Consider the following 20,404-nt stretch of genomic DNA (forward strand, 5'->3'; position numbering starts at 1 on the left):
CTGACCACATCTCTCCTGTGTTGGCATCCCTTCACTGGCTCCCTCTCCCTTTCCGCATTCAGTATAAGCTCCTGCTGTCAACATTCAAAGCCCTCCATGGACTGGCCCCTCCTTACTTATCAGACCTTCTTTCTCCTCACCTTCCCACCAGGGCCCTCCATTCTGGTAGTCAAGGGTTCCTGTCCCAGCCCAGGATTTCCTCTGCCCCATCCCGGATTTGCCCCTTTTCACTTGCTGCCCCTCACTCCTGGAACCTTCTTCCCCCACAAGCAAGAGCCATCACTTCTTTAACCAGCTTCAAAACGGAGTTGAAAACCATCCTGTTCCGAGAAGCCTTCCCAGGCATCGCATAATTGTCGCTTACTATCTGATGTTCTGTTGTTGACTGTTTATCGATCCATTTCCTGTATTGCTATGTACTGTATATGTATTATCCTACTTGTGAGTATGTATTTTCCCTGGATAATGATTAACCTTCCATTTTGAAGCCAAGCCCTCCCTTCAGTCCATCTGCCTTGGTCCAGGCCTCGGAGGTTGAGAGGAACTGCTGGACCTCTTACCCTCTCCCTCCACCACTCCCTTCTCCTTCTGTGTCATGTCTTTTTAGATTGTAAGCCTGAGGGCAGGGAACTGTCTAACTAAAAAGATTGCATGTACAGCGCTGTGTAAATTTACAGCGCTTCATAAATAAAGGTTAATAATAATAATAAATAATAAGATGCATGGGTAATCATAGTATCCACAAATTATGTATTTAATGTAATAAGTTAAAGTTAACTGAGCAGTAGCAAACTCCATTCCAGTTCCACAGTGACCACAGGTATAAATATCCTAAAATCAAAGCTGAAGTTCTAAAAAGTTGGCTTAACAAAATGTGCAGCATAACTTTGTGTAAACATTTCTAAAAGATACATTAATGCACTCTTTTTCCTGGAAATATATTTAACAGTATCTGGCCTACTGCTGCAAATAAGTTTTCTTTATCCCTGGATTTAGAGAAGGGGTGGGCACCTCTGGCAGATGTGGAGAGGCGATTTGCTGGCCTCTGGACACTTTGGGGTTTGCCAAAAATGACCTAAAATAGAACTTCCAGTTTGGAAAAACAGTCAACCCCTGATTTTGAATGTGGTCTTACAACTGATCCACAAATGCTAGAAATGTGTATTCCATATTGAAGGAGCTAAACATGGATGTACTGTATACCAATTTCTTTAATTAGTGAAAGTCAGATTTGGTATTGGATAATTGATCACTGGGAAATAAACCAAAAGGATTAATGTTTTGGAATAGAAGCATAAAATAAAGACAATCAGATAGTGAACATTAAAGAACAAATTGGTCACTTCCATAATCTAGGTCTGAGGACTGAGGACATTTCATTCAATGAAATTGTTTTACATGACTGTTACAGTGTCTGTCATCTTTGATCATGTATTTTAAAGCTCTAACTGTCTGTATTTCTCCTTTCCCTTCTGTCCTCAACAGAAACTGGTTACTTTCTACATTTTAATACTAGCACTGGAAACCAGGGGGACCGAGCTGTTTTAGAGAGCCGTTTTCTGTACCCAAAGAGAGGATTCCAGTGCCTGCAGTTCTTTTATTATAACAGTGGAAGTGAAACGGATCAGCTGAATATTGGAGTCAAGGAGTACACAGTTGCAAATCCCAATGGTGCTTATAGACATATAGAAACAATACAAGGTATGAAAATGATCTCATCAATTGTTTGTTCTTATCCTAGGTCACCTTGAATGAATGAACCATTCTAGATCCTGGAAAAATTACTTTTTAAGATCATAATTTTAAACATATGCCAGCCATTATTGCCATGATAATTGGTGGATTCCTAGTACTGGAGCCAAAAGAGTGGCTTTTCTAAGTTCTTCTGAGGAGGAATGTAAATATTCATCTCTTTTAGAGTACTGTAATACCCACAGTTTTCTCAGGAGAAAATGGATATTTTGTACAGTTCTTGTCTTGGTCAATGTTCACACATCCCAAATTTGTCAGAAAATTATTATTCTCAGAAATACACATATAATTTTTGTATGAAAATCATGGTTATTTGTACAAAAAACATGCTTTCTAGTCATATTGTATGTGTGGAAACAATCCCCCCCCATGGATATGCACCCTGCACACACCACACCTCTCTCTTTCTCTTACACACACACACACACCAGCTGACAGTTGGTGTTTTGTTCTCAGATTGCAGGATGACACTGGTAGTGATAGATGAATCCACAATTTTAGAAAATGAAGTGGAAGCTGCACTCAGAGTGCTTAGGAAAAATAGATCACCAGGAACATATGACATAGTAATACAGCTGTTTCAAGTAACAGGGACAGACTTACACATTATAATAAAAATCTGTCAGCAAATATTAAAAAAAATGAAAGAATCACCCACAGATTGGAAACACTCAATATACATTCCAATCCCCAAGGATTATAGTAGCCACTAGACTATTCCATCATTCCCTTACACAAACAAAATCATGGTCAAAATTCTACAACAAAGACTTACCATATATAGAGTGAAAAATGTCAGATGTCCAAGCTGGGATCAGAAAAAGAAGAAGTACTAGGGATCATACTACAAACATACGTTGAATACTGGAGCACATAAAAGAATTTAAGGAGAAAATCAGCCTGTTATAGATTATAGCAAAGCCTTTGATTGTGTAGCTCATGAAAAATTATGGACTGCTCTTAAAGAAGTGGATGTACAACAACTTTTGATTATCCCAATGCATTATCCCATGTACTCAGACACCACTGTTAGGACAGAATATGAAGAAACAGAATGGTTTCTAGTTGGTAATGGGATCAGGCAAGGCTACATTTTATCACCCTATCTGTTTAACTTGTATGTGGAATGTATCATGCACAAAACTGGATTAGATTCTGAGCAAGGAGTTGTGAAAATTAGGGGAAGGAACACCAACAATTTAAGATATGGAAATGACATCATACTATTAGCAGAGTGACTTGAAATGACTGCTGAAGAAAGTCAAGAAAAAAGTGCAAAGGGGTGTTTACAGATGAATATTAAGAAAACAAAAAGAATGACTACAGATTATTTACATGACTTTAAAATAGGCACATTGAGATAGTCAAATATTTCCTATGCAATGGCTCATTCATTAATCCAAATGGAGACTGCAGTCAACAAATCAGAAGAAGACTAGGATTTGAAATATGCTATTAAGGAACTAAACAAGATTTTCAAATATAAAGAAATATCATTCACTGTCAAAGTCAAGATTGTCCATGACACTGTATTTCCAATTTCTGTGTATAGTTGTGAAAGCAGGGCAGGAAGCTGATATCAATTAATTTGAAATGTACTGTTGGAGAAGTGTTCTGTGTTCTGTGAACACCTTGGCCTGCAAAAAAGACAAATAAAAGGGTCCTAGGGTAATTAAAACCAGAATTGTCCTTAGAACCTAAGACAACTAAACAGAGACTGTTGTACTTTGGACATACCATGCAAAGACATGATTCACTAGAAAAGACAATTATGCTTGGTAATGTAGATGGCAGTAGGAAAAGAGGAAAACCACATTCCAGTCTGATAGATTCAATCAAGGAAGCCACCTCTCCGAGTATGCAAGATCTGAGCAGAACTGTTGATGACAGGGTAACTTGGAAGTCTCTTCTTTATATGGTCACCATGGCCTGTTACAGACAGGCCAAAATAAAGCTGCTTCGAGTCACTTTGGAGGTATGGTATTTCAATGATGCATGAGTCTGGAAGCTACACCAAAGCTGCACTCCAATCCTTAGGACAGGAGCGTGGCTTTGGTGCGGCTTTTGGACTCTTAGGACGCATGCATCATTGAAATACCATACCTCCAAAGTTACTAGAAGCAGCTTTATTTTGGCCTGTCTGTAACAGGCCTACGAGTCAAAGTCAACTTGACAGAAGTTAACAACAATGGGATTGAGGTATTTAAGGCATTCTGAGCCCACATGTTCAGGGTTGTATATCCAAAACCAGCAGATGGAGTTGCTAAAAAGATAACAGTGTGCTAATCCAGACTGGATGCAACATACTTTCTTTTCTCTGGTTGTGACAGATTGCTATGTTCTTCATCAGCTGAAGCTCTGAAGTCTTCAGAGGCAGGTCTTCTATAAAGTGCATTTCATTAGTCTAGCTTTGACAAAATGATAGCAGCACAGCATCTTAGGTTGGCTCACAACACTGATTGTACACCACAAACTGTGACAAGTCTGTATCCAACCTATACACATTAAAGGATCTTAGTGTGAATGAAAGCAATGAGCTACAAATGCTCTAGTTCTCATGATACAAATTGCTTTTCACTATAATGAAAGCTATACTATCTCATTCATCTTGGTGCTCCTGACGTAACTATCTTACTGAAGAGATTCTCAGTAGCTATTTTTAAAAAATGTTTCAAACCCTTTGTCTGATATAGTCCATTCCAATGATCTCTTAAAATTAAGGAAATGCCTTTAAACGCCCCAGTATAGCAAATGCTTTAGTAGTTAAATTGCAGGATTCACACAGAGTACAGCACTATAGTGGACAAACTAAGCTACATGCTTAATGCTTTTAAGGACACACATTTTGATCTCATCCATTCAAAGGGCACCAGGGTACACTGGAACTGTGTCTCCTTCTCTGAAAGGAAAGCCTTAACATCAATACAGAGACAGACTTGCTCCAGAGAAGGAACAGTTGCAGATAGCTCGCTTTGTCCTTGTCTACCAGAAAAAATACATGTAAGAAGTTCATACTAAGAGCTATCCTTATCAGGAATAGCCGGTGAATTCATTGCCATAGGGGTGTTGAAGGCGCATTACAGACCGCCGAAAAGTGGCGGCCTGCACCCGCCCCTTTCCCCGCTGGATTGGGGCCTCAGTGGCCAGAGCGGCAGCCGTTGAGGCTCCAATCCGCCACTTTCCAGGCCGCGGGGAAGTGGCAAAAGGCCACTTCCCCGAGGCCTGGAAAGGGGTGTCCTTGGGGCTTCAAGCCCCAAGGACACCCCACGGTGTCCAGCAACACGGTGCGCCAGCGACACAAGACCAGGACGAAAGGGCGCATTAAGCACCCTTGCGCGGCGCGACGGCATCACGGCCGCGCCGCCTCATTTGGAGGCGGCGTGTTCATGACGCCATCATGGCGGCCCCCATGTAGATGGGGTGCTGCCATCTTGTACATCCTCAGGACGTATTAGGCTTGGGGGCGTCAAGAAGTGACGCCCCTTTTTAAACCTAAGACGTCCTGAGTACTTCCCTTATGGCGGTCTGTAACACGCCGAAGTCACTCTCAAATTTATGACTATTCCTTCCAAAACTACTGAAGGTTTACAGTTGCTGGTTTTTATTCCCAACTGAAGTTTGGCACTAGGAGACTTTCTGTATAACCTGGAGCAGCTATGGGTGGAATGGCCATCAAACCAGGGGAATCTCTTCTGTTTGAGTATCATCAGGCTCTAAATATAATACTGTGCACCTTGTATTTCTTTTCCAGGTTCACCTGTGAGCTACTGGGAGTTACATCACATTCCTTTAAATATGCCAAATAAATTCAGAGTGGTCTTTGAAGGCATAAAAGGATCCACCACATCAAATGGAGGCCTTTCCATTGATGATATCAACCTGTCTGAAACCCAATGTCCTCACCATGTTTGGCATATAAGAAATTTCACTGAGCTTCTTGCTTCAAGCCCTTTAGGAGAGGCAGGAAGCTTATATAGCCCACCATTTTACTCTCCTGAAGGGTATGCATTTCAGATTGCCTTGTATGTGAATGGTACCACCAGTCCATTTAATTTAGCAATATATTTGCACCTAATCTCTGGGGCAAATGATAATACTCTTCAATGGCCCTGTCCATGGAAACAGTTCACAATGGTTCTTCTTGATCAACATCCAGATATCAGGCAACGTATGTCAAATCTAAGGAGCATAACAACAGACCCAAATGAAGTAGGTGGGTTATACTTGAATAAGATTTCCTTAACTGGTATTATAAGATTTCTCTTATGCTCTCTGTCTCTCTGTGTGCAAAAGGATCAGTCAGGCTGTCCCCTTGAGTTGACAATTTTACATAAAGTGGCTCTCAAAACCAGCCAGTAATTATTTTAAATACCTGCATTCTATAATCTTATGTTGAACTTTTAATTAGACATTCTAATTTCCCCCCCTGTAGTAATGCATTATCCCCTTTCAACTTTATTTCTTGCAGTGGGTAGTGGTGAAATCCTTTCATTTTTATTTATTTTTTTATTTTTTGAGGTAGCAAAGATATGTATACTGGTTCTTAAAATCACCACTAATCACATATATATTTAGTTATTACTTTATTTTTAATAGATTTAGATTGCATAAGCATATTCAGAAAGGTTACTAGATGGGAGCAGTACTAAACTGTACTAAAGGAGAGAGAGAGTACAAGAAAATTATACTAAAGTTTGGTCAGAGTACAAGAAAATCTAACTTTTCTATGTGAAAACATATTGTGTGCTAAATCTGCTTTCGTATACATCCTGTCTGTAGAGATACATTACTGTAAATTGTCTGTAAATTGGTAGCAAAAAACTTAATCCTGAAAAGCACTCAATCAGTATCTTGTTATCTAGGGTCTTTTTCAAAGTCTGTGACACAAAGCATCAACATGGAGTATCTGTTACTACAGTTACTACTTACAGCTACTCTGTGAGAAACCATATTCCGAGGCCCGCTGTTTTATCTATGAATTGAAGGGGAAATAAGCCTTTGGGAGAGAAGGATGAAACATTCAGTTGCTCAGCTGCCCAATGTATTATTTTTTCCACCTTTCATAGAATCATAGAACCCTGGAGTAGGAAGATACCCTCAAGGGCCATCCAGACCAATCCCCCGCCATGCAGGAACACACAATCAAGTGTGCCCTACAGATGGCTATCCAGCCACAGGGCCTGCCAGAAATTGTTGAACTGAAATCCCTGTCAGTCCAATTGTTAGTGATGAAGGTTAATGGGGATGTGAGGGTCTCACATGCTCCATACTGTATGTCTACTGCTGCTTTTCCTTCTCCACCTCTGAAATGTATAACCCACCTTTTGGCAAAAACCCATGTCAGCTCAAATAGGTGCTTAGGCAAGTAATTTACTAGGTTGGGGTGAAAATGGATCTGTTATGTATGTGTTTTGATGGAGACTTTGTTTCTCAGGGAGCTTCATGAACTGCTCAAAATGTCAACAAAATCCACTTCTGGTCTTGGGGGGAAACAATAATGTTAAAACAGTGCCCAGGCCTCCCAAGGCTATTTAAAAGGTGATTTGCCCCTCTGGAGGCTTCCAGGAAAGGCAATCCACCTTTCAACAGCAACAGGACAGCCAGGATGGTTCAAAGGCTGCAAAAACAGTTGCACTTTGGCCATACCTGTCTAATGGGGACTCAGTGTGCTTCAATGGAGCCAGTAAAAATCCTTGCAGAAAAGTCCCTGGCTAGCTTCCTGCCTCAGGATAGTATTTCTTAGTCCATCCAGATTTCTCCAGCTCCTCACAAGGCATAGAAGGTGATTTTGGGCAGCTATTTGTCCTGGATTTGGTGATTATCTAGTCTCCTTGAATATTGGTAAAAGTCCAGACTATGGTATTACTTCCTCAAGGTATCACACATCAAGATCAAATCCTACAATTTTAATTTGTTGAGGAAAAGAGAATCAGGTAATGTTCTGAACCACCACTTCCCAAAAAATACTGGAATATATTTATTAACCTCTCAGTGTCTAAATATATTTATCATTTACTTCATAGACTTCTCAGGCAATTACTATTGGGACAGACCAGATAAAGTAGGAACAGAAGCCACCTTTCCAAATGGCACTAAGTTCATGAGAGGACCTAGATCTGGAACAAGTGTCTTTTTAACACATCAAAGGCTTAAAAGTCGTGACTTCATTAAAGATGATAGTATTTTCATCCTTGCAACAGTGGATGGTATGTGACTCTTATTTTGAATGTGATATTCATCTTTCTTTGTGTGATTCAGTCCCCCAGTCTGAAGCTGAAGCCAAACCAAGAAACTAATTCATTTTTCTAACATGTTAATTTGAGGAAATAGTTACTTTTGCAACAATGAGCTGGAACTTTTTTGTGTGTGCCTATAACAGCCATGGCTGTCTGCTTGTTACTTGCTGCTGATTGTGTATGCTGACTATGGCTGCATCCACATTACAGAAATAAACCAGATTGACACCACTTTAGTAGTTTGTTTTAGCACCAGGGCTCTATCAGAGAGCCTTCTCTGTCAGAAAGGTCTCACAAAGCTAGTTCCCAGAATTCCACAGCATTGAGCCATGGCAGTTAAACTGGTGTCAAACAGGCTTATTTCTGCAGTGCAGATGAAGCCTCTGTTTCAACAGAGAGGGATGAGGAAGGGTAATGGGTAACTGCATACTGCTGTAGTCAGCATCATGGACAAGATTGAGAGAGCGTTAGAGTACATAGCTAGGGAGGGGTAATGAGCAACATGAGCTGCACAAAACTAGGATTAATTAGAAATACATTTAGCCTGGGTTTTTTTTTTTGCCTTACTCTGTTCTGCTCAGCTCTTAACAAGAGTAATTGAAAGAAAGAAGGGGAAGTGTGTGTGTGTGTGTGTGTGTGATTCTGAAGGCTAGGTTGGGAGAGGAGTCTGGACTGCTTCCACTCTGCATGAGAGAGTGTGCCAGTGGCTTGGAGCAGAAGAGGTTGCTCAAAACAGAAACTAGAAAGCATTTCCTACATTTTTCAATGGCACAATATTAACAGCAATGGTTACACATAGGCTTGCCATATCCCGCCTGTGGGCGGGACTTTCCCGGTTTTGGGCGGGTCCGCACGGTCCCGCCCCGGGTTGGCCCCGCCCCCGGGATTTCCCCTGCCCCCGGGCTTTGTTGCAAAGTGTGCAACAGCGGTGGCTGGGGAAAGAGAGAGGCCTCTGTAGGCCTCTCTCCTTTGGCGGGGGGGCCTTCGCTCCCCTCTTTGGCTCCGCTGGAGCTGAGGGAGGGAAAGAAGCCTTGCCTGCCGAGGCCAGACTTCTTTCCCCGCCTGAGCTCCGCCGGCAAAAACGGAGCCCAGGCGGGGGAAAAAAAGCCTCCCTGAGGGGAGGATTCTTTCTCCGCCTGGGCTCCGTCCTTGGTGAGAACGGAGCCCAAGCGGAGAAGGAATCCTCCCCTCAGCAAGGATTCTTTTCCCCCTGGGCTCTGTTGGCAAAAACGGAGCCCAGGGGGAAAAGAAAGCCTCCATGGGGGCGGATTCCTTCTCCGCCTGGGCTGCGTCCAACGGAGCCCAAGCAGAGAAGGAATCTTCCCCTCAGCGAGGCTCTTTTTCAAATGTAGGAGCCCCCCCCCAAAAAGTCCTACATTTGAAAATTTTGTCCTACATTTGTCCCGGTTTGGAGGTCCGGACTAATGGGAACCCAAGTTACACAAACCTTAAATCCTATTGCTAGTCCCAACTAGAGTAGAACAGTTTAATCCATGGGATTTACTTACATGTTGACTCATCATTCAATAATGGATCTCATGGATCTACTCTAGTTGGGACAAAGCAACAGGATTCCAGTCTTTGGATTCTGGGCTGCAGTATCAACTTGCTGTTCTGTCAGAGTAATGAGTAAAGTAATGAGCTCCCTTTAAAAAACAACAACACTCTGAACTCTGACTGGAGTACTCGCTCTCTTACAATATTGTCCCAATGTATTCATTACTGTATGATTATGTACTGATTATGATGTAAGAATTCATGTTTTTTCCTTGTTATTGTTTAGATATATCTCATTTAATATCAACGGAACCAAATCTTACAGCCACCAGTGCGCCAACTACAAATCAAGTGGCAACCACCACTACCTCCATGGTTGATGTGTGTATAGACTATGGCTGTAAGAATAATGGAACTTGCGTTATTGTTGACAGAAAGCCTATTTGCCGGTAATTGATTTATGTATCTCTTCAAGATTAATTCCCAAGGCGATATTTCTAGTAAGACTTCAACCTTGTAACTATTTTGCATTCATATTTATGGTCACAGTACCATTGCCCACATCATAAATGTCTCTGAGATCCACATTTAAAGACAGTTAACCATCCCTAGTGATGGAGTTTTGTGGGGTGCTGCTAGATGACATGACCAGTCCTTCTTGCTAGCAACAGTGCAAGGAACAGAGGCAAGGATCCCAATAAGATACTGTTGCAACTCTTACTCACTCACTGCCCTGCTTGTCAGGGCAGCACAACTTAGTTGGCCAGAGCAGGAGATAGATCCAATAGGATCCTGTCAAAGCTACAGAGAAAAACGAGAAGAGCTTCTAGCATTGTACTTCATGTGCTGTCTGAATGTGGCTTACTAAAATGTGTTGTGCTTTGCAGGTGTCCTGCTGAAGTGGACTGGTGGTACATGGGAGAAAAATGTGAAGAGAAGGGAACAAGACAAGATATTGCTGTAATAGCAGTTGCCTCATCTCTTTGTGTGTTTGGTGTCATGTTGATCATCACTATTGTAACTACTTGCTGCCTTAAAAAGAAATATAAGAAACAAATGCAAGCCAATAGAAGCCTGGAATTAAAAAATGTAAGTATTTGTCTTGTAGCAGTATACATTTCCCACTAGTCTCTACATTTCCCCCTTGGTATGTATGATTGTGGGATGCATCACTTAGGTTCAACCATCCACTCAACATCAAATGTATAGGGAAGCTGGTACTGGCAGATTCTATGGTTTTGAAAGTTCAACCTAGGTTTTCCAGACTGACCCGCACTAGCTTATATTAGCTCATGCTGCAGTGGGACATTTAGGAATTTTACACTTTTATTCCCATATGCAACAATCAGCTTTCTCTTGTTATTTTTTCATGCTTGTTTCAATGCACATTGTTTTCTGAAATTACAGCTTATGTGCCGAAAGATACAACAAATAGTTGAGGCACATGCAAACATGGATACTCTATCACTAGCATTTTAATTTTGAGAAAAGCATGACTCTTGTATCTCTTCGTTTTCTGGGTTAGTAAGTTGTACCTACTCTCAAAGCTATTTATTTTAGTAAATGCTTTAATTACTTTGCATTAGAAACAAAGTTACAAAGCTACATGCTACTTTAAGAAATCCTGTCTAATCAGTTGTAAGTAACTCAATTACTCTTACCTTGAACACTGAAACTATACAGTGCCTGGCATCCTGTTAGTGACATGCACAGACGTTAATCTAATTTACACTTGCATACATCTTTTTTGTGTTTTTTGTGGTTGGGGGGGGGGGGGGGGGAGGAATTCACTACTTCCATTGCACAATGACCCTCCTAACTACTGAACTCATAGCTCTTCTGCCGAAAGTCCCTCCGAAAGGGCCATGCAACAGCCTCAGTAAGGTGAGATGGCAGCAGCTGGCTATGTCCCAATGGCTGGATGCACGCTTGGGAGGTTATGGATTATGCTTTCGTCATCATTTGTCCAGCTACTGTATCATTATAGCCAGACACTTATTAACTGCCCTTGCCTTCCCCTAATGAACATGGCAATGACGGGGGGGGGGGACCCCTGGCAAGAAGACAATGAGTCCTGTGAATGTGGATGGGTGAAATGTGTTGTAGTTCTGTCTCAGTGGAACTTTACAGGTACAGTGGGCCCTTGGTATCCACTGAGTTTGGTTTCAGGACACACACACACACACACACACACTCTACAGTTCCCGTGGATACCAAAATCTGTGGATGCTCAAGTCCCATTAAATACAGTGGCATAGTAACATGGTGTCCCTTATATAAAATGACAAAATCAACTTTTTTTTGGAATTTATAGTTTTCAGAATATTTTCAATCCATGGATGCTGAAATCCGTGGATAAAAAATCTGTGGATATGGGAGGCTAATTGTGCATGTGAAAAGGATCTAGGGGTCTTGGTAGACCAGAAGCTAAACTTGAATCAACAGCAGCCAAACAGGCCAATGCATTTATGGGCTGCATCAACAGGAGTATAGTGTCCTGATCAAGGGAAATTGTAGCCCCGTTCTATTTTGCCTTGATCAGACCTCACCTGGAGTACTGTGTCCTGTTCTAAGCACCAGAGTTAGAAAAGAGATTAATAAGCTGTATTGTTACTGAATTCACAAAAATCAGGAGTCACTTTGGACTGACTGTGAATCCACCTCAGAATGACCCCCCCATAGAAAGCAATCACGTGAGATAATACATCATGTTTTAACGTGAATTCGCATGGTTGGACTTGCAGTGGCTTCAGATCAGAGCTGCAAAACCCTCTGTGTGATAAGGGCCTTTGATGGCCAGTATACTTTCCCTCAATTACAGTGATTCATAACAAGTATTTTCCTCATTTGACAGGCAACATCGTTTTGAAGACAGTGAAACTATGAAAAGTAAAACAGAATCAGGTTGTGCTACTTGGATGCCTCATTCACAACATCATGTTCAACATCTTTTTCAATTGGCCAGCAAATATTTCATTTATAAGTATGGCAACCAAAGGCAATGTTTGGTCCCTTCTCTTTCCTAATCAACTTTTAAAAATGTAGAATATGGACACATGGGAACTGTGGCAGATAGGACTATATAGTGAAATAATTTATCCAGCACAGAAAGTGACATGGATAAGCCAATTGGTCAGGTTTTGTATCACCACTACAAAATTTGTAAGATGGGTCTAGTAATGTAGTTTTTTTGCTCTGTAACCAACACAGATCCAGGGTGATGGCTGAATCACCTCCTAATATTTAGCTGGCTCCCCCTTATTCCCTAAAATGCTCTTTAAAACCATGTTTGGGATTTGGAGGAACAGCTGAGAAAATGGATGGAAAACTACACATGCTCCAGTGGTGTTTCCCTTCGAAAAACCAATAAATTGCTTGGCTGATTTCTGTACTCAGATGTAGTTGTTAACTCCTCTTCTGGGAGGGGACTTTGTTACTGAATTTAAATAATGTATTTAGGGCATTGTCCATGTGAGGACTAGAGTGAGGGGTGTCTGCTGTGCAAAGTACTAACAGAATTTATTTGGAGAGAACAAAACCTCCTTCCTTGTATTCAGTTAACTGAATGAAGAGCTTCCCAGTGTCTCCTCTCCCCCAAGTAAGTTATTAAAACTTTTCTAAAGGATAAAAACAACCTATTTCTAGGCTACATTATAGCTTGCCTACTGGAAGATAATAGTATTATTGAGGCCATACTTTATTCCTATGCTAACTATGCTAACACAGCGTAACAGATCTATGCAAGTTTGATGAGTGAGGAATGGTAAAAAACATCAGTGCTCTATCACATCATATGTTCTTATATATTATGATATAGGCATCCTCCTTTATTAAATGTTTCATTGTGAAGACCTTTTACTACTTTCAAGGACCAAATAGCTAATACCTTTTTAATATACCATAGTAGCCATGCATAAAGTGTTAAAGGTGTGCTTCATATATCCTGTTGAAGAAAAGCACATACAGTATGTTGCATCTTAACAGCAATAATGAAAATCTCAATATCTGTTATACACAACAATTAAATCAATAATGTGCTTCTGAAATAGAAGTAATTTCTGATCTAAAATTGTGTTCTGGACATCTCCTTAAACTCCATAAGTGTGAAAAAATGCAATGAATCACAATGTGAGCCAGACTTCCTCAACCTTGTACCTTCCAAATATGTTTCATTCCTGTTTTCATCATCAGCCCATTTAATACTTATGCTTGCTGGATATGACAGAGTTGTAGACCAACACATCTGGAGGAGGGGACGAAGGCTGGTATAATGCACCTATCTGACAAATTCTGGAATGGAACCTGTACCTCTTCTGTACTTCTTCTGAAGAAAACTAAATTACAATGTTACTAAATGTTGCAGAACACTTTTTAAAGCACACAGGTACAAGAAAACTAGATGAGGTGCATGACATAAGTACACCATTACATATCATATACTACCATGATGAGTGTAATGTAAACAAAGAAATTTGTGATCCCTGCTTGTATTATTTTTAGTGAAACTGAGTATCAAGAGAGAGAGAGGTGCAACTGAATGCTTGCATATTGAATGGTAGTTGAATACTTCATATGCTGATTTTTTTTAGATTGTGCTATAGCAGGAGTGCTGGAACTTGCAGATCAACATCTGGATTCCTGTCCATATACTATATGAAGAATATGGTGTCCCATTAAAAGCCAAACTCTTGATATGAAAAGTTCTCTGCCATATGTAGTAGAGGCATACTATCCATTCAAATAAAATCTAAACTAAATTGGCCCTCAGCCTTCACTCTCAGCATTACACCTTCTGCTATGTGTGAAAAAGTACACACACAGGCACTCTAGCCTCTGTCATCTTCACACAATTTTTTTAAAAATGGTGTGTTGGGGAGTGGAAGTAAAAACTTACACACACTCCACAGCCCCTGTAAAAATTGAGCAACAAGAAAAACAAAATCACAGACCCATAAACTACGCAAGTCTCTTTTCTAATCTCTTGTTTACAACAAAGAGCTTCTTTTCTCTTTACCCCATTAAATCCTCTGGTTACACTGATTTAAGTCTCTTCTTCAGCCTGAAAATCTTCCATCTTTTCTTCTCCCAAAGTATGGCGCTGTATAGACAGGCCCTATGGGGCACCGTCATTACGCATGAGGGGCGGTGCTTCCTGATGCACCTTGCCCCTCGCACGTAACAAGGGCGTAAAAATGGCGGTGCCCTATACACATGGGCGCCGCCATTTTGATGTGATGGACGCCTAGCGTCTGCACATCTCGGCACCTTCATGATGCTGCAAGTGTGCCATTGGCGCCTTGTGGTGTCACAATGGCACCGGCAGAAAAAAGCTCCTTTTTGTGGCTTTTTTGTTGCACGAGGGAGTCGCATGGTTTGTTTGCTGCGGCTCCCTCGTGCAACAAATGAGGGCGGCGGGTGACCGCCCTTTTGGGTGGTCTGTATCCCGCCTATGTCTCTGAGAGACTATTAGGTTCTTCAAATTTCTCATTCCGTCACCATTTTCTTGCTCTGTAGAAATAAAATCCTCCTTCACCTCCATAACATCTGACTCTGCTTCAGCCTGTTCTACCATATTAACTTCAGTTCTCTAAGTTGTTCTTTCTGGCTTATTCTTGCCATCACTTTTTTTTTGTCTCGTCCAATTCTTTGAAATTTGTTCCTGAACTGATAGTTCAAAATTACAAACTAAGGCGGAATACAGACTGCCCAAAAGGGTGCTCTTCCGCCGCCCTAGTTTGCTGCACGAGGGAGCCGCAGCGGACAAACCGCACAGCTCCCTCGCACAACAAAAAGAAGCCACAAAAAGTGGCTTCTTTCTGCAGCGCCATTATGATGCTGCAAGGCGCCAATGGTGCACTTGCGGCATCATGAAAGCACCAAGACGTGCGGACGCTAGGCGTTCGTCACATCAAAATGGCGGTGCCCATGTGTATAGGGTGCTGCCATTTTTACACCCCCGTCATGTGTGAGGGGCAAGGGCAATTTGAAAGCACTGCCCCTCGCATGTGACGGGGCACCTCAAAGTGCCCGTTTAAATAGGGCCACAATCTTCCCAACAATCTTCAACTTTCGTAAGACTCATCATCATGATTACACTCCAGTTCTATTTGAACATTACAGTGGTACCTCGGGATACGAAATACCCAGCTTACGAATTTTTCGGGATACGAAAAAATCCCATAGGGATTTATTGTTTCGGGTTACGAAAGTTTTTTCGGGTTACGAAAAACTCCGGCGTTGTTTTAAATGGAGCCGCGGCAGAGCCGCGGCTTTTTTCCCCATTAGCGCCTATGGCAATTCGGGTTACGAAGGTTTTTCGGGTTACGAAATTAGCCGCGGAACGAATTAATTTCGTAACCCGAGGCACCACTGTATATTCTTTTCTATTATTGTTAATACAGTAGTAATGACATGTTCAGTTTCAAATGGCCAGATAAAAAGATAGACTCAACAATGCTGATATCCTTCAAAAACAAATAATCTTAAAGTCCAGATTGTTTAAAAAAACCCAACCATTTCTATCAAACATACAGTTTAAATCTTCAGTTCCTCCAAAATGCCAAAGTGTGTGTGTGTGTGGGGGGGAGGGGTTTGAGGAAATGATGCAGACAAAGTACAACAGAATAACATAGTAATCTTCAGATTACTTCTCTCAACTAGTCTTCTAACTTTATATGTAAGTAAAGTGAATCTCTATTTTTGGAGGGCTTCTAAAATCTTACTTCAATTTAGACCAAAGTCAGCTTCACTGGTTTCCAATCAAGCTGTGTAACAAATTCAAGTCTGAACCAAATCATGAATGTGGAGTAACACACTCTTAGAGATCACATTTGTACATTTAATGTCAATCTTATTTCACTCAAAAATTTCCTTGGGCACTTGAATATTTTGCAAATTTTTGCCTCAGGAAAGGAACACATTTTTAGGGGGTGGGGAAGGAAAGGGACAAATTTGCCAAATGCAGTCTCCAGAAAGCATGAGTGTGGAAGACATGTTCTATGTGTTACAAGTCATGAAAATAGTTCCCACTATTTTCTTGCTGCCACATGGATTTGGCCATGGCCCTGTAGTTGAAAAGGGTTCCAAGAGATGGAAATGAGAAGAAGAAAAAGAAGAAGAAGAAGAAGAACCATATATACTTGTGTATAAGCTGACCTCATGTATAAGTCGAGAGAAGGTTTCAGGGTCAAAATCCTGCATTTTGATATGACCTGTGGATAAGTTGAGGGTAAAACTTAGGGAGCCATAAGGAAGGATGGAAAGGGGGAAAATACCATTTCTGTCCCTCTGTCTTCTTCTCTGGACTACTAGGAAGCAAGTGGGTTTAAATAGAGATTTGTTTCCACAGGAAGCCAAGGCTTGCAAACAGACCAGGCAAGTGCTTTTCAATGGGGAGTTTTCCCCATAGGATACAAAGGCTTGCAAAGGGCCCAGGCAAGTGCTTTTCAATGGGGAGTTTTCCCCATTGGATGCAAAGAGACCAGGGAAGGAAAGCCTTGCAAAAGGGACCATGGAAGGGAAGCCTTGCAAAAGGGACCAGGGAAGGGAAGCTTTGCAAAAGGGACCAGGAAAGGGAAGCCTTGCAAAGGGGACCAGGGAAGGGAAGCCTTGCAAAGGGGACCAGGGACTGGAGCTTTGCAAAAAAGGGACTAGGAAAGGGAAGCCTTGCAAAGGGGACCAGGGAAGGGAAGCCTTGCAAAAGGGACCAGGGAAGGGAAGCCTTGCAAAAGGGACGGGGGGAGGGGGGGGGGTGGGGGTGGGGGAAAGGGAACCTTGCAAAGGGGACAGGGAAGGGAAGCCTTGCAAAGGGGACCAGGGAAGGGAAGCCTGCAAAAGACCAGGGAAGGGAAGCTTTGCAAAAGGGACTAGGAAAGGGAAGCTTTGCAAAGGGGAACAGGAAGGAAGCCTTGCAAGGGGACCAGGGAAGGGAAGCCTTGCAAAAGGGACCAGGGAAGGAAGCCTTCAAAGGGACCAGGAAGTGAAGCCTTGCAAAGGGGACCAGGGAAAGGAAGCCTTGCAAAGGGTTTATATGTGTGGAACTGTTGTTCACCGCCCTGGTTTTTAGAAGGGCGGTATATAATACAAGTTTTATTATTATTATTATTATTATTATAAAAGGGAGCAGGGAAGGGAAGCCTTGCAAAGGGGACCAGGGAAAGGAAGCCTTGCAAAAGGGAGCAGGGAAGGGAAGCCTTGCAAAGGGGACCAGGGAAGGGATGCCTTGCAAAGGGGACCAGGGAAGGGAAGCCTTGCAAAGGGGACCAGGGAAAGGAAGCCTTGCAAAGGGGACCAGGGAAAGGAAGCCTTGCAAACGGACCAGGCAAGTGCTTTTCGAAGGGGATTTTTTCCGATAGGATGGAAAAAGTTGCAAATGGACTGGAAGGGGAGGAATTCAATGGAGATTGGGGTGTCATGCTTGTTTTACTCTAGGACCTTTCTAATCACTATTGCTGTGTTGACCCTTCTATAAGTCTACCCAAGATTTTTGGGACAATTTTCAGGCATAAATTTCTTGACCTATAGTCGAGTATATACGGTAGTTGTTAACATGTTTAATCATCCAAAGGATATTTTTTTTATTCTTCAGATAAAGGCAGCAGACCTTAACATGTTTAATAATTAATCATCTGAAGGATGTTATTTAGCAGACCTGAAGACAGGTGAGAAAATGTTTCCCTCCAGATGTGTCTGAACGGAAAATCTATTGGCTGTCCTTGATAGGTTGATGGAAGCTGTAGCCCAACAATATCTGGAGGGTCAAAATTATCCTGTACTAAAGTCTGGGACTTTAGTACAGTCCCAGAAAATAGTACGCCTGAAATTCAGCCACCATTGTTTTATACTAGTAACAGTGCAGACATTACAAGTATGTTTTCATTTTAGCAATATGCAATCCAACTTTAAAACTAAATTTCAGTTCAATTATTTTGTGCAAAATATCTGACCGTTTAAAGCCTTAGGCTGCCAAAATTATACAAATTATAATTGTATATCCAGCTAACATCTGATGGAAAAAATAAACTCTACACTTTTAAAGTATCATGAAAATAATATCTTTAATATACAATTATATACTTACAATACACCATTGACATTTGTTCATATACATTATTTTGTTATTTATTTGCTTCTGATTTAAACATTTCTCACTCCTAAACTTTTAACAGAGATGTTCAAACCAGCACAGACTTTCACAAAAGCACACTTTATTTCAACAATGGAATATATTCACTGAGCCAATAATAGCCCCCACGCCTATCTTTTTGACATACATGAAAACCATCAGAAAGCTGCTTTAGTACAGTCCCAGAAAACAGTACGCCTGAAATTCAGCCACCATTGTTTTAAACTAGACCTGATGAATTTTGTTATCAAAACAGTAAAACTAGATTATATTTTCAAAAGGCTCTTTTGTTCTAGATATTAGTGAGGCCTCTATGTCCATCTTAGCTTTCATAACATGAAAATGGATCTATAAATGAAACAAAAACCCCTCTCCTGTTACTGTTGTATTTTCTATATAGTTTCACCATCTGAATGAACTGTTTAAATAAAAAAAATCATATGAAACAATACTAACTTTTAAAATTGTTTCAAAATTAGTATTCAAACATTTCCATTCATTACAAAAGGAGATCCCTCAGTGATCCATACATACTTCCTGAATACTGTTGTCAGAGCTTCGCAGGAACAGAGCTGAACTGGTCCTGCTTAACTGTTCTGTAGCATCAGGATTCAATCTGCTTCTTGTTTTAAATGATATTCTCCCCATTTCTAGATTCCTAGAGACTATGTAGATAATAAAACAAGCTTAGGACCATTTGTCTAAAATTATTCCTCTCAAGTCTCTTAACAAGATTTTGAGCAGGTTGTGGTTAAGGCACAAGTTTTCAAGGCCCAGAGTTTGTCAGTCCATCTGAGAAGGACTCACTTATATTTAGACATGCTGGTAGGGTTGCCATAATTCTGGACCTCGAAACTGGGACAAATGTAGGACAAAAGTAGGACAAAATTTTCAAATGTAGGACATATTTTGTAAAAATGGAGGACATGCAAAAAATGATGCTTTTTTAAAAGTGTTAATATAAATGCATGTTTCTTAGGCATGATCAAAATGGAGGACATTTTGACATTGTTCCTAGACAGATGGCAGAAATGGACTTCCCTTTCTGGCCAACCTGCCTCCCCCATTCCAAACAGCACATTTGGGCATTGAAGAGGAGGAAGAGTGGAAAAGGCAGAGGAGGAGGAAGAGGAGAAGAAGGAGGAGGAAGAAGAGGAGGAAGTAGAGAGGAAGAAGAAGGGGAGGAAGAGGGGAAGAAGAGGAGGAGGAGAAGAACAGGAGGAGGAGGAAGATGAAGAAGAAGGGGAGGAAAAGGAGGAAGAAGGGGAGGAAGGAGCAGAGGAGGAAGAAGAAGAGGAGGAAAAAGATGAAGAAGAAGGGGAGGAAGAGGAGGAAGAGGAGAAGAAGAAGAGGAGGAGGAGGAAGAAGAAGAGGAAGTAGAGAGGAAGAAGAAGGGGAGGAAGAGGGGAAGAGGAGGAGGGGAAGAGATGGAGAAGAAGAGAAGGAGGAAGAAGAAGATGAAGAAGGGGAGGAAAAGGAGGAAGAAGGAAGAGGAAGGAGGGGAGGAAGAAAAGGAGGAGGAGAGGAGGAAGAAGAAGAGGAGGAAAAAGATGAAGAAGAAAGGAAGAGGAGGAGGAAGAAGAAGAGGAAGAAGGGGAGGAAGAAAAGGAGGAGGAGAGGAGGCAGAAGGAGTAGGAGAAAGAGGAAAGGCTCTTTCCCCTGCCTGGCTTTCTCCGCCGGCCTCAGAAGAAGCCAGGGAAGGGAGTGGGGCCTCGCTGAAGCGAAGCCCCAAACCTCTGCCTGGCTTTCTCCGTCGCCAGGGGAGGAAGCCAGGGAAGGGAATGGGGCCTCGCTT

At 41.6% G+C, this 20,404-nt stretch overlaps 2 protein-coding genes across 2 annotated transcripts in view; one reads left to right on the forward strand and one right to left on the reverse strand.

The window, feature by feature from the left end:
• MEP1B (meprin A subunit beta) overlaps nt 1-12,404 on the forward strand; it is a 30,838-nt gene extending 18,434 nt beyond the window's left edge. Inside the window, exons 10-15 of the mRNA XM_042464436.1 lie at nt 1,486-1,701; nt 5,504-5,965; nt 7,776-7,958; nt 9,772-9,934; nt 10,373-10,574; nt 12,340-12,404. Of these exons, the coding sequence (XP_042320370.1) occupies nt 1,486-1,701; nt 5,504-5,965; nt 7,776-7,958; nt 9,772-9,934; nt 10,373-10,574; nt 12,340-12,354 (1,241 nt within the window). The 3' untranslated portion in view covers nt 12,355-12,404. The remainder of the gene's footprint in view (nt 1-1,485; nt 1,702-5,503; nt 5,966-7,775; nt 7,959-9,771; nt 9,935-10,372; nt 10,575-12,339) is intronic.
• The window catches only part of LOC121928461 (opsin-5-like), an 896,145-nt gene that overhangs the window by 261,817 nt on the left and 613,924 nt on the right, over nt 1-20,404 (reverse strand). The gene's annotated exons all lie outside the window — the stretch shown is intronic.

Source organism: Sceloporus undulatus, chromosome 4 (genome assembly GCF_019175285.1).
Source record: "Sceloporus undulatus isolate JIND9_A2432 ecotype Alabama chromosome 4, SceUnd_v1.1, whole genome shotgun sequence".
Taxonomy (NCBI): domain Eukaryota; kingdom Metazoa; phylum Chordata; class Lepidosauria; order Squamata; family Phrynosomatidae; genus Sceloporus; species Sceloporus undulatus.